This window comes from Platalea leucorodia (genome assembly GCF_965183815.1).
Source record: "Platalea leucorodia genome assembly, chromosome: 4".
Taxonomy (NCBI): Eukaryota; Metazoa; Chordata; class Aves; order Pelecaniformes; family Threskiornithidae; genus Platalea; species Platalea leucorodia.
Window position 1 is genome coordinate 111,708,171 of NC_138826.1, and position 14,049 is coordinate 111,722,219.

Below are 14,049 nucleotides of genomic sequence, written 5' to 3' on the forward strand. Positions count from 1 at the left end.
TTGTGCATTCTTATATAAACCACAATGCAAGGAAGTCCAGAGCAGCAGCACAGCTGCTCTGCTAAATGCACTAAACAGCCACAAATTCAGTTTAAGATCAGGATTTGAAAGTTGTATTAATATGACTTTGTCAATATCAGTAGTTGTAACTTACAACTGGCATTTCCGATCTGTATAAACTATGAAGACTGACCTTTAAAAAAATCTTTTGCTGAAGTCTAGTAATGGCTACACCTTTGCAGATACTGGAGGAAGCTGATTACTGATATAACCTGAAAGACAGTATTTGCATTCATACCATTTGCAAGATAAAAGAATCTTGTCAAAACTGCAGGAAGCCAGCAATGAGGCTCTAAATCTAGAAAATAAATTTTTAAGTTTTTCTTTGTGCTTGAATTACTGCTTCTGCAGAAAGGAAAAATACCTTTCTAGTGAAACTAATCCATTTTCTTCAACTAATTTTTGTTTTAGTCCAGATGTAATGCATTCCACACATCCCAAACTATGAGTCACCATTTCATAAAGCTATCTCACATTCATATTTGTTTTCCAGTGCTTCAGAGAGAGAGAAACTAGCTCACCATTTAACAAGCGTAGCCCTAGTTAACAGACTATAATTGGGATGCCAAGACAACAGCTTCTTTGTGCACAAAAACCTAAGAAACACTGAATGATGACAAGAGCAACGTACAAGCTCAAGATCAATACACCAACAGACCAAAGACAGTTTATCCAGGACCGTGTAGCTTCAGCAGCATTACTAAACACTGTTCCTTAAAGTTTATTTTGATAAATAAATTAGTGACCTGTTAGTCAGCTATTTAACAAACATTATGCGTCTCTATCAACCAAACGTTACAATCTAAACAAAAGCTTCAAGTAAATCCATACTCCCAACATGATCCTCCAAAACACAAGATATTTGGCTAACAAAAGTCCAGTTCAACTGAGGAGTTTACTCCTTTAATCAATACTTCTATACTTAAGAGGTATACGTGAGTTCTTTATGTAACATATTCCACTGATACTACCTTTCTAATCAACGATTGTTTTAAAAAGTGATTTCTAGCCTTCTACCCACACAGCACTATCTTGGAGGGGCAGCAGAGGTACCAGAAATATTGCCAGACCTCAGGGAGATTGCATCAACCACAAATGAAGCAATGCACGCCCGCAGCAAGAGAACCTTGTCTCCAAACAGCAATCTCTTACTGCAAGGCTTGGAAGGAAATTTGGCTTGCGAGTACAACAAAGGGTTTGGTTTTTTTTTTTTAAAACAAACCCACAGACCTGAGTCCATGAGGCCAAAGCACCCGGGAGCACATGCCTCCCTCAGGCAAGGTGAGCTACAGCTTCACCCCAGCTGCCACACAGCAGCCTTAAGAGCACAGCTCCCCTCCTCCCTCCCTGGCAACCCCAAACACCGCAGGAGGCAAGGAGGCACCTCACCTGCCCAGGGAGCTGCACAGTGAGCGCACACGTTGGCTACAGCTGCTTCCCCTCGCCTTCCCTACCCAGCAGGGCACTATAGACTTCTAGTTTCTTCCTCAACACCACCCTCCCCCCTATACCCCACCACCCTCGCCTCAGGCAGCGGCTCAGCCGCCGGACCCTTTTATAGCGTAGAAAAGCACGACGGGGCGGAACCTAGGCTCAGCTCTGCGACTCTATTGGACAGCTCTGTGGTCAATCACCGGAAACGGGCGAGCTGCCCGCGTGCCTGGCCCTCCGCCGGGCCCTTGCGCGGGTGCCGTGGGCGCCCCCTAGGGGCCGTGGGCGGCGCCCGCCCGCCCGCGGGGGCTGGTCCCTCGCCGCGGCCCTGTCCCCGGCGCGGCGGGAGGGGCAGGAGGCGGCGGGGAGGGCGGCTCGAAACAGCCGGGTGACGCCGGGCGGGCGGGCGGCTGCGGCAGCGCAGCCCAGTGGGGCGGCGGGACGGGCCCGCGCCGCCCAGTCCTCGTCCCCGCGGGCCGCGGTGGCCGGCGGATGGGGTGAGGCGCCCGGCGCGGAGGGCAGCGGGTCGGCCATGGCCAGCGCCGGCCCTGAGGAGGGGGAGGCGGCGGCGAGGGAGGAACAAGCCCTGAGGAAGCTGGTCGTCCGGCTCCAAAACGTCCAGGAGAGGAAGCGGCTGGAGACGCTGGTGCAGACCCTGAGCGACCTGCTGGAGCTGGCGGCCCGGCAGAGCGGTAAGGCGCGGGCGGCCCGGCCGCCCTGCCCAGCCCTGCCCTGCCCGGTCCCGCCCGCCGCCGGTCGCTAACGCGGCCTGTCTCTGTCCCCCCCAGCTCCCCGGCTCTTCAGCGGCAAAAACGTCCATGTGCCCTTGCTGCTGGTGGTGGACCTGTACCCGGCAGCGGCGGGCGTGCAGCAGGTAAGGGCGGCGCGGCGCCGGGCGAGGGCAGGGGGCCGGGGCCGGGGCCGGGGCCGGGGCCGGGGCCGGGCCGCGTTCCCGCCGCTCCGGCGTCGCTCCCTCGGATGAGCCGCGCACCGCAGTCCTTTCCCGGAATAAAAGTTACCGCTCGGCTTGTTTATTTCTTTTTAACTTGCTCTCTTCTGGGCCGCTTTATGAAGCGCTGTTGCTCTGCAAAAGGGCGCTGCCTCCGCTTGCATTTAAAGGGCCAAGCCTTCCAGCTCTTTGCGGACACCGCTCGTTGCATCTCTAAACGGCAAAAGATCATGTAGGAAATATAAATTAAGCCATGTGAACACAGTGTGGTATAGGCTTCTGAATTACAAATAATGTTATTTAATATACTTTTGACGTGTCGATATTAAATTTTGCCGTGGTGAAACAAACTTTTGAAAGGCAAATTGTATAATATGAATTCATACATATATAACCCTATCCTAGGAGAGTTGTACTAGCCTAGTTTTTTAAGGGGGGGGGGGGGAATCTTTTAGCTAAGAGTAGGTTCTGCAATTTAAGGTTATGCTTGGCTGCTTCTGTGACTTAACATTGGCCCATTTAGATGAGGTGTGGCACTTGCACAATTTGATGTTGTACAGCTGCCAGACTTGTCATATGAAACAGCTCCTTCCTGGCAGGCATATATTACATTTCTGACTCTGTTATGCTTAGAGGATGCTTATAAGCTCCAGGTATCTGTGCAACTCACTTGATTTTTCTTTTATTAAACCCATTTGTACGGTTACAATATTTTTTGCATCTTTTACTTTTTTAAATTCAACTGGAGGGCGAAACATAAATTATATTGCAAATGACTCTTAAATAATAGTATATTTTAAGGTTTTGGTTTTTTTGTCTAGTAGACCTTAGCTAGAGGCCAAAAGCATAAAATTCAGATTAAAATATGGAATTGTACTTGCATAGCGATTAATCTGGAGTAACAGTGATCTCAGGCTTTCTTTGAACACTAAATACTTGTGCAGAGTCTGAAGTTTTAACTTGTTGTACTGTTCAATTGTTACGTCATTAAGAAATACAGAAGGATGAATCAGCAGTTATTTTCAGGATAAAGCATGTTGTGTGTATAACAATTTACAAAAACACTGCCCAGAAGTTTAGACTAGGAAGTAAAAAATATGAAATCCAACCACAACCAGAGGTAGGTCTGAAATGACAGCACAAGACTCTCAGAAGTGCATGAGGAAGATAGTGATTGCTTAATTTTCATTTTAACCATGCTAAAACACCTCACTCTTATTTGATTTAATATAGAATTTTAAAATGAGTTTTAATCTTCTCTCTGCCTACATTTGCAGTTGTACAGTGTTTCAGTTCAGAAGTTTTGGAGCTCCGTTGCATTACTACATTGTATTAAAGTGTGAGATTCGTAGCCAGTACAAAGCTCAAATCCTGTTCCTCATAAAATGTCGTAGGCAGCTCTTCCTTCACATTCGGTTATGATATTTACAAACATCCACAATATGTTAGTAGAGCTCTGTCTTCTTGCTTCATTCACTGCAATTCATTTACAGTGTTTGTGAATACATAATTCTCATTTTATGGCAGCGGTGAAGTAATGTAGTCCTGATTTCAGTGCAGTTTCTTTACACTACTAATGAATTTTCATTGAATAAATTGATTAATGAATCTCTTTTGCTTTTGGCATTGTAATAAAATTGACTCACATAAGAGAACAAACACAGTAAGAGACATATCTGGAGTAAGGATTTTATTTCCCTCCCCTCCTTAACTGGTTACAAAGCATCATGTTGTGCTGCTGTTCCACTGGCTTGTACAGAATAAATTTGCTTAATATTGCAAGTACCAGTGCAAGTCGGACTACAGGCATAAACCCTGCAAGCTTCTTTAGAAGAAGGAAGGTACTGGGCTGGAAAGTCGATAGTGCCTTAAAGTAAAACAGAAGTCTTTAAGTCAGTATGGTAGTTTCTTTCTGCAGTTACTGGCTGGCAATGATTGGAGCAGCTCAGAAACCCAAGAGCAAAATATGTTACACTTGAGTAAAGAGCAGTCAGCAGAGCTTTATTGTCTCATGTAGAAGGTGTGACCTAATGTAACACAAATTCATTGCATGCTAGACATGAAAAGGGTCTGATTTAAAAATAACATGCCACCGACTGTTTCTGTGTACAGGGACCCGTTTAAGTGTTTATAAGAACGTCTTTGTTTACTTTTTTTTTTCTTTCCCTGTAACCTTTAGGATTTCTGTTATGTAAAAGACTCTTACTTTCTTATGTAATTACTAAACAGATAATAAGCTCTCTGTTATCTCTGGTTGTGATTTTAATATTGTAAAATAGACCACATATTAGCAGGTCAGATGTTTCCTTTGGTGTTCTTGGGATCCACAGTTCTTATAAATGTTTGTCAATACTTGGAGTCACAACAATCCAAATGAAAATGTTTAGTAATATAAATTTCATTAGAAACAGTTTTAATACAAAAAGGAATTTTCTAAAGACATTAAGCTAATTTTCATCAGGTTCTAAATTTTACAAGAACAGTTAGGATGCCATGAGGTGGGACTTTTAAAATAAAAATCTTGTCTAAGCAATACACAGTGTATGAGTTAATGGTCACCTCTACAATGTCTTTGCCATGCAGATTTGAAATTTGTACCTGATTGACTGTCATTGATAAACTCTGTTTTGCTTGGAATATGGGAAGTTAGGTAATGACATATCCTCATCTTGGGGAGGACTGAGGATTGCTAAGACTGTTCTGTGCACTTATGTTTAGTCAGGACTCATTTGCGTAGACCAGCCTGATCTCCTGAATGTCCATAGTAATTGGTTTGCAGTCTCATGTAGAGCAAGCCAGCCTGCTATCCAAGCAAGAGAAGACCATGGAAATTGGCTTGTGGTCAAGCTCAATCTGCAGACATTAAGGTTGCAATTGGCTTAAAACACTTGGGTCTGCAAATCTAAATTGAAACAAAAACAAAACTACTGAAGATAGTGTGAACATAGCCCATGTAACCAAGTATGTGAAAGGTAAAAGCAGAATTCCAGTTCCCAGGAAGCTACGTCACCTTTTTCGTATTCGCCAAAGCTGTCGTGAAAGCTGTCTAGATTCAAGCCTATGCTGTTCCTATGGGTGTCTCTGCACTACCAGACTTGCAATTTGCTGTCTCTAGTCTTGCAGACTGCAGGGTTAGACATCATGCACGTTCCATGAACTTTACAGTGAAACTCTGTGGAGGTAGCCATTTACATTCCTGTTGTCGGCTGTCCTGTCTTGACCCCTTTGCTTTACATAACTCTTCTGCCGAAAACTGATCCAGTTACACATTTAGGTTTTGAGCCATACTTAGATTACCTTATGTCTTGACCCTATTCTTAAAGCACACAGGTCTACTTCCACATTTTTTTTCTTTTTATTTATACGACCACGGAAACTTTTGTGCCTTGTTTTAATTCCTTTTTGTAAAATCTGTTTCATCTTGACTTTGACATTTCTCAGTTCACTTCTCTTTCAATACAGCGGGGTTTTCTTGCTCATCAGTTAATTCTTTGTACAGATTTTGCTTATTGAGTCCTCACTAAAGCCCATTCAATCATATTGGCCTGCAGGCATTCATAAGAGCGCAGATTTCTCCAATACGGAAGACCGAAGAGGAACATTTTTCAGTTTTGGCATTATTTAGAGGTGTTTGAAAGTCAAAGAATTTGCATAGCGTAGAGCAGGTAGTTATTAAGAACAAATATATTGTTTTTAGTTCATCTTTCATTCCTTATGATCTCAAAACTTTCACTGCCTTCATTAGGTTTTGAAAGCACACAGTATTGAGAATTGATGTCAAGAATATGAAATATATAGTATTGTTTAGGTATCTCATCCCCATTTGAAACATTGGACACCTTTAAAAACCTATCCTTTCTCCTTATAATTTGCAATTAAATGGCAAACACTTATGGGAACAGCTGTTCTTCAATAAAGCTGGACTACTTGTAATAGTGCAGTGGTCTTCCCTGGCCCATGATGACATACTGTCGATCACATCACATTTTTCTCTCTGTCAGCATCTCTTTTAACTACGTGTCCTTTATCCCCAAGCAGTGATGAAGCACATTGAGAGTGATGTGTTCCTACAAGCAATGCTTTCATAATCATTAGCCTATCTGTTTTACCTCCATCTTTTAACTTTTTATGTCATTTTTCCTGTGTTAATTGATTTTCCCTTATTGATTTAGCTAGGTAACTTTTCAGAACATCCGTCTTCAAAAGCCAAGAATATTGGAAGACAACATTGAAGTTCCAAACAGAGTATCTGTTCTAAAATTTCTACATTTTTGTTTTACAGATGGGTTGGTCACTTCTTTGTAAATTAATAGAAATTTGTCCAAGTACTCTACAGAACATAGCTCCTAAGGATGTTGGGAAGGACTGGGAAGTACTGGGTGTTCACCAGTAAGTATTTTGTATGCAAAGAGGCTTCCGAAATGCTTGGTTATCATGGCAGCATATATATATATGCAATGAAATATATTTAGATAAAGTTATTACATCAGCTTCTAAACGGTTGAATATTTTTGTGGGTTTCTTCAGCCTTCAGAATGAGAGACTCACGCAAGCAGGGATCTTATCTGTGTATATAAATACCTGATGGGGAAAGTAAAGGAGACTGAGCAAGGCTCTTCTCAGTGTCGCCCAGTGACAGGTTGAGAAGCAGTGGGCACAAATCAAAATATACAAAATTCCACTTAAACATTAAAAAAAAAAAACCAAGCAAACTTTTTTTTTTTTCCTAATTTTTGTTGTGAGGTTGATCAAACACTGGAACAAGTTGCCCAGAGAGGTTGTGAAGTCTCAAGCCTTAGAGATATTCAGAACCTGACTGGACATGGCGCTGAGCAATCAGCTGTAGTTGACCCTGCTTTGAGCAGGGGAGTTGAAATAGGAGACCTCCACAGGTCCCTGCCAGTCTCAGTGATGCTGGGGTTCTGTGGTTATCAAGGTTTTCCATTTTAGTAGACAGATGCAGTATTATCTGCTTGTGTTTGTGTGGGTGCTCTTTCCAAATGCGAGGAATTATATCCACAAGCCTAAAGTAGTGTAAGTCCAGAAGAGGGGGTTTGTCACACCTAATCTTAGTCTCTAAAAATTAAGTATTTAAACTGGTCACCTCAACTACCTGTGAAGTCAGTGGACACAATTACCTTCAGAGAGGATGGTTCATTCCATCTTTTTAGTAAGTTATCCTGGAGCAAATTGTGGTTTGGACTTGCTCATTTCTGTACATTAACCGTTGAGGGAGTCTAAGCAACTGGTTTCTGGATGGCTGGGGTTAGATGGGGTGAAAACCCACATAGGTTAGCTCTGTAGTTGTTCCATAGCACAAATGCTAGCTGTAGATGTAGGTATAATACAAACAGGGGAGAAGGGCTTGGTTTGGTGTACTCTCACTCGGACAGATTGCCTCATTCAGGGCTGATAATGACAGCAAGAAGCTACAACCTTGTAATTCCCCTAGTGAATCTGCCTCTGCCTTTATAGTCTTCACCATACCTTTCCTTAGAAAGGTTGCTATTGTAAGATCATTTGCACGGTGATGCATTTTGGTTTTGTGGGGGGTTGTTTGTTTGTTTGTTTTGCAGTGGCTAGAGTACCTGGTCAGTAGGGGAATAAACTCCCTTGAAAGAAGTGTTGGCAATTTTTGTTAGAAAGCAAAAGTGATTTTGGTTGCTTTTCATGAGCGAGGAATAACTGAACTGAAACTGTACAAGCTGGTTAAGATTTCTTTGGCAGCTTAAAGGCTTATTAATTGACTGAGACTTATTCTGAGAGCTAGAGGTGGTGTTGTTCATTCTTGGGTCCCAGAAAAGGTTTTCCGTTCATGCAGGGTGTAAGGAGTAAGGAAGTCTAAGCCACAGCTACTTATGGAGCGAAGAGGTGAAGGAATCTTCACCCCGTGTACAGTTTCTACACATGTATGCATGTGCACACACACTTGCAACCACACAATAAAATGCATTAGGAATGCTTAAGTCTAGACCACTTTAATCAGGAGGTTAAAGCATATTTAAGGGAGTCTGTTTAGCTACTCTACCAGCTTGGTTAGGGTGGCTCTTCATTTTCCTTGATTCATCACTCTACTATTTAGTCCATACATGTGGGCTGTATGCTGGGACAAGAATTTGCCTCAGGACTGAAAACCCAAATGCCACCATCTATCCGTGTCTGTAGACTTAGAAGTCCAAAGTGTGCATACAGAAGTTTCAATCTATTCTCAATTTAAGAAAAAAAAAAACAAACAGCATTTAACTGGATTTTATTGTCCATTCTTAAGGTCATCCGACACAGTATTCTGACTAACCTTAGATTTGAGTAGCAGTTTTGTGTTCATGAGAGTGTAAGTGTGTAAGCAAGGCATGGTTTGGATGAACAGACAATATATCTTTTATTGGACTGATACTGTTATAATTTCCTATCTTGCAAAAGGTAACGGATATTATATTGCCCACGAGACTTTGCCTCTTATGCGTGCTTTGGTCATCATAGCTATGACACTAGTGCTACAACAGAGGAGAGAGAAACTAGCAACATCATAGTATGAAGGGAAAAGAGATTAAACAGTGATGCATTCACGCTGGCTTATGAAGTTAGACTTTAGCAAGACAAACAACATCATTGCTAGAGCTGAGGAATGAAATTTGGATGAAACTTTAAGTGCTGCTTTTTGTTTTTCAAGACAGGTCAAGAATATCTACTGAAGTATTGTAAACTACTGCATAATCCATTTTTATTAGATATTATATATACAAAGACTCACATTTGAAGATTATTAAGATTGCAGAGTCCAGCTCTCCAAAATAATGAAAATTTAAAAAATGAAGGTTTCTTCAGGTTTTTTTTTGTATGAGCCTATCCATTCTTATTTAGTTTTTAATTACACAGTTTGTTTTTTTCCCCCTATTGAGATATGCTTCATTCAGTGCAAAATCAATGCTTATTTATTTTCTGTCATCAACATCATTCAATGTTTGGCCCACTGCTTTGTTTACTGTACATTAGTGATACCTTATGTGAAAACTGGCCTATTCATTTTCTTCTCAGCTTTTCTTAGTTTCATTAGTATTGTCTAGAGCTTTTAAAATTTTCTTTATTGAGAAGGTGTTGCGGATTTGTGGTCACTGTTTTACAGATGGTAGTTTGAGCAAAATATGTTAAAAGTATCAACTGACTTTTGGGTGCCCGGTTTGATACATGCACTGGATTTTTCAGAGTACTTAGCATTGTTTGGTGCTCTCTGTTTAAAGAGTCAACTTTGGTTGACTCTGATGCAGCATTTCAGAGGTTAATATCCATGGGTCTCAAGTTGGGCCGCCCAGAAAGTAAGGAGTGCACAATTGGCAGTCTATGAAATGTTTGTTTTTAGTGATTTGTCCAGCAGCGCATAAGTGCTGTATGGTGGAAACTTAGGGTAGCGTTCTTCAAGGTGCTGTCCAACTTCTTTAGCTGTGAAACTGCTGCTTCTCTTCTAGCAAACCCTTGATCGTTCACTGTAACTTAACTCTTGCAGCAAACAGAACAGTGCCATACTGTCCACAGTCTGCTGTGCTCCACAACCCTGCTTTCTGTAGAATAACACCATCCTGAATGAGACTTGTCCCCTGTAGAATTAATATCTACAATTAATTAAAAACTAAAGTAAAATTGATAAATTATACATCATTATTTTAATGAAGTATGATAATAGTTAAAATACCGACATTATTTCATTGCTAACTTGAAAAAAAACCAAAATAAAAGTTTAAAAAAAATTAATCAGGTTTTTAAGCTTTTGTTAATTTCTGTAACTATTTTTGTTTTTAAAGTAAATGTTTGATAAAATTTTGTGTATGTTAATATTTCTTTAGCCGTAACTCTTTTTTCTTTTTCTTTTTTTTTTTTTTTATTTTTAGGCAGATTCTTAAAATGCTTACAGTCCACAAAGGAAATATAAATCTCTCAGTAATAGGACTGAAAGCATTAAATCTACTCCTCATGTCAGGTACTGTGTGTTTTACTTTCCTACTTTGTCTAAGCCTTTCAAACACAGAACTGTGGTATGAAGTGTGTGACTGTACACGTCGGACCTGATTTTTCTCTCTGTTTTACTCTGTAAAGTCACTTGTCATTTGTACTTGTGTACAAAATAATGAGTGCTATTTTGCACATTTTTTACCCAGGTAGAAATGATTTTCCAGATTGCAAGGCTGTGAAGAACACAGCTGATTAATTTTGCCAACTTGTTATTAGCATAGACATAAATACTTGCTGTTAATTAGTGAAGAGCTTATTTTTTCTTAACAAAGTATAAATTTGGTGACATTCTGACTTGCTTCCTTTTGTACTGGTTAGTACTTTTGAAAACAGTGAGTCATCTCTGACATTTCTGTTATTCTGCTCTGCAGAGACCTAATCTTACCAGGTACTGAGAACTTTTCTCATGGTGCTGAGATTCTTGATCTTCTGTTGAAATTAAAGAGAGACCCTAAGGGAGAAATTCGGCTAGTTTTATTCGAGCCAGCATATAGTATTAGCACAAATTATTGTTAGAATAGGAATGTTTCCCTTGACTCTCATTTCAACTACCTTACTTCAGAAAAATATTTTAAATTGTACCTTGTCAGTATTCTTTACTCTTAGTAAAGAGTACTTTACTACTTTACTTTTATTCTCTTAGTATTCTTTATTTCTATATGTCTGTAAAGTTGAATTGCACTATAGCTGGAGCTGATAGGCCAGTGTGAATGCCATATAGAAAGATCTCTTAAAAAAAAAAAAAACAAACCAAACACAAAAAAACCCAGCTGCAGCTGAAACACTGGAACAGGCGTTATAAATTCTGTTATTGCTGTAAGCTTGAAAAATTGTCATGAATATTAATCTTTTTGCCTACACATGCTATAGAGTAATATTTTTTTTCAGATTTTTTTTTTTTATGTCATAAGAGCAACAGTAAGATTGGCTTTTCAGTTCAGTTTCAGGCTGAGTGAATGGCTGAGAGAGTGAGAATAGGGTTTCATGATACAGATGAACTGATTTCATGGTTCATTGTAGCTGGCAGGTACATTTCAAATCCTCTCTTGCTTTCCTCAGGTAGTGTAGTCCTGCCCTCTTTCTTCTACCAACCTTACTTCTTAGTGAAACTTTTCAGCTTGCTATGACTGCAAAAAGGGGGTTTTTTGATGGGTTAATTTTCTGCCAGTTTAGTGAGTTGGACTGGCTCATTGAGGGATCAGACAAGTACCAAAGCAGTGCAAGGTGGGAGCAAGGGTGGAGAGGGGAAACTGTCTTTTTGGCAGTAATGTTTTACAACATCTTAGTTGTATTGTAAAATAGAGATAACATCCTTAGGTGTTATACAAAAACCTGGATTTGAGCCATCAGAGTAAATTTCAAGGATGGTATTAAAGAATTTTGGATTTTAATGGTTAAGTACAGTGCTTCAATAAAAACATTGAGAACTAATCAGTGCAACATGTAATCTCTTCTGCTATTCAGATGTAATTGCTTTCCTGCTCTTGGAGGAAGAGGTGGATGTGTTTTCCTTGGTGTTTAATGCCATGGACACCTTCCCTAAAAATGAAGAGATTCAGCAACATGGATGTAAAGCATTACACAAACTTTTTGAGAAAGGTATTTATATCTTGTAGTTTATTAAGTTAGAAAAATGTATAGGTTGGGAGGGGAATGCAGATGTTTATTTAACTGCAATAAATGAATTCTTGCGTTCCACATTCTGTTTTGTATATTATATCTGTTCTTTGAATGAGTTAGCACAAAACAGGTTTCCCAAGCAATATCACAAATTTTCTAAATTAGAGCAATGAATATGAAATTTTCAAAAAATCAAAATGTCTCTTCATTTCTGACTCTAGAGTTAACTGAAAAGCTAGGATTCAACATTAGTCAGTAACACTCGAACAAAGAGTAGTGATATTTAATTTTAATTCTCAAAAAACAGGATTGTTTATTTAAAGACTGGCAAATTTTAGTAACGTGTAAACAATTCTGATTCTGTGATTCTGCTTTTGATTATGTGATTCTGCTTTTGATCCTGACAATGCGAAAAGATGAGTATGTATCTTTATGATATTCCTGTGTTTCTTCTTAGAAATGAAGTCACCGTGTACTGAATTTCTGCAAAATTTTCAGGAATTGCATGTGTAATGACCAGACGTCCCATTGTTGTAGCAGCCTTGCTTTGCCTTGAGTTTCTTGCTTCAAAATAAATGTTGAGAAATACTAGCACTCCCACCAAGTCTACTGTACTCCTTTGCTTCAAAGATAGTCTCCAATTCTTCAGATTTGTTCTTTCTGGCACCGTTTTGTATTGCTTTTTCTGTGTCTTCCTCCCACACATGTGTGCCTGGAATTATCTTCCGTGTTCCTTTCCCTCTTTCACTCTCCCTAAATACTTTTGTCCTGCTGTATTTTCTCTTCAGTTTCCACAAAGGTCTGATCTTCTTAGGTTTTCTGTGCATGTTTTTTATAAGTGCCTGATTTTTGCAGGCCTACATACTGCTCTAGGTACAGACCTGCATACCTTCTTCTTGATGGTGGTGCTAATGCAACAAGTTCCTAGGCTGCCCCTGGCTATTTTTTCCTGCCTCTGAGCCACCTTGTCAGTTATTGTAATGTGAATGTTTGCCTACTCTTAGCTTGAACCAGATTCAGAAAATTATTCTGCTTATGAAATTTGAAATGTGTCGTTCTTTCTCAACCTGGATCAGTTCCCTTATCTGGTTCATTGCACGGTCACACAGCTATGTCAGTACAAATGACAGGGGGCAGGGATGGAAAAACCTTAAGCCGTTATTACAATGAAAGTAAGATATTATTAAAGCATGGCTGTAGTCTTTATGGAAAGAACTCCATTATCAAAAAAAGTTGAGAAGTGAAATAAAATCATGGAGTACGCAAAATGGCATTCCATCAAATTGCTTTCACTGTATGCTTAGCCTTTTTCACAGAATGAACTTCAGATATTCCTCACCAAGACAGTATATAACTGAAGGAAAGGCTCAGTTTTTAGTAAAAGGAGTCTGTGGAAGGTGATGTGTATGGGGAGCACCTTACTTTCTGTGAAACATAGAAAGTAAATATAAGGAGATTTGATAACATGAGAAAAGACAATTGTTTTTGTGCCAGGATATGAACTATTTCCTGAAAACATCTCTCTTGCTTTTCAATTTAGTTCCGGAAGAACAGCTGACTGAATTTGTTGAAAGCAAAGATCATATGATCATACTGAAAGTATTTGAAGAGTTTCCAGAGAAAGAAGAGGTGATTCTTCCTGCACTTTATTCATTACATTCCTTAGCTGGTCCATGTAAGTGCATTATTGGAAGTTATTTTCAATTCCTTACCTCCCATAGGATGCATCAGTTCACATCAGTTTGCAGTAATCTTGCAGTGATTGTAAAAAATCAGTGAGAACTGGTCAGAAGTTGCCAGACAAATCACTTTTCTGTTTTCTTTAGGAAATACTGATTTGTAGTTTTTCATGGGAAATTTTCATATTCAGCAATTCTGATAAAGCTGAAATCTCTCATAAAGAACAGAAAGAGACTTTCTTCTGCTGGGAGTAAGTGATAACGAAGGTGCTCATCATGATTGTAGGGGTCAAAGTTCAAGACCCT

The 14,049-nt window shown here is 39.9% G+C and overlaps 1 protein-coding gene across 2 annotated transcripts in view; it reads left to right on the top strand.

Annotated features, from left to right (window-relative positions):
- Positions 1–2,023: 2,023 nt before the first annotated feature.
- LRRK2 (leucine rich repeat kinase 2) overlaps positions 2,024–14,049 on the top strand; it is a gene marked incomplete at its 5' end in the record, with an annotated part of 71,530 nt that continues 59,504 nt past the window's right edge. For both annotated transcript variants that reach the window (XM_082310133.1, XM_082310134.1), the window contains 6 exons: positions 2,024–2,183; positions 2,280–2,365; positions 6,723–6,829; positions 10,324–10,412; positions 11,909–12,043; positions 13,605–13,739. In XM_082310133.1, coding sequence (XP_082166259.1) covers positions 2,024–2,183; positions 2,280–2,365; positions 6,723–6,829; positions 10,324–10,412; positions 11,909–12,043; positions 13,605–13,739 — 712 coding nt within the window. The remainder of the gene's footprint in view (positions 2,184–2,279; positions 2,366–6,722; positions 6,830–10,323; positions 10,413–11,908; positions 12,044–13,604; positions 13,740–14,049) is intronic.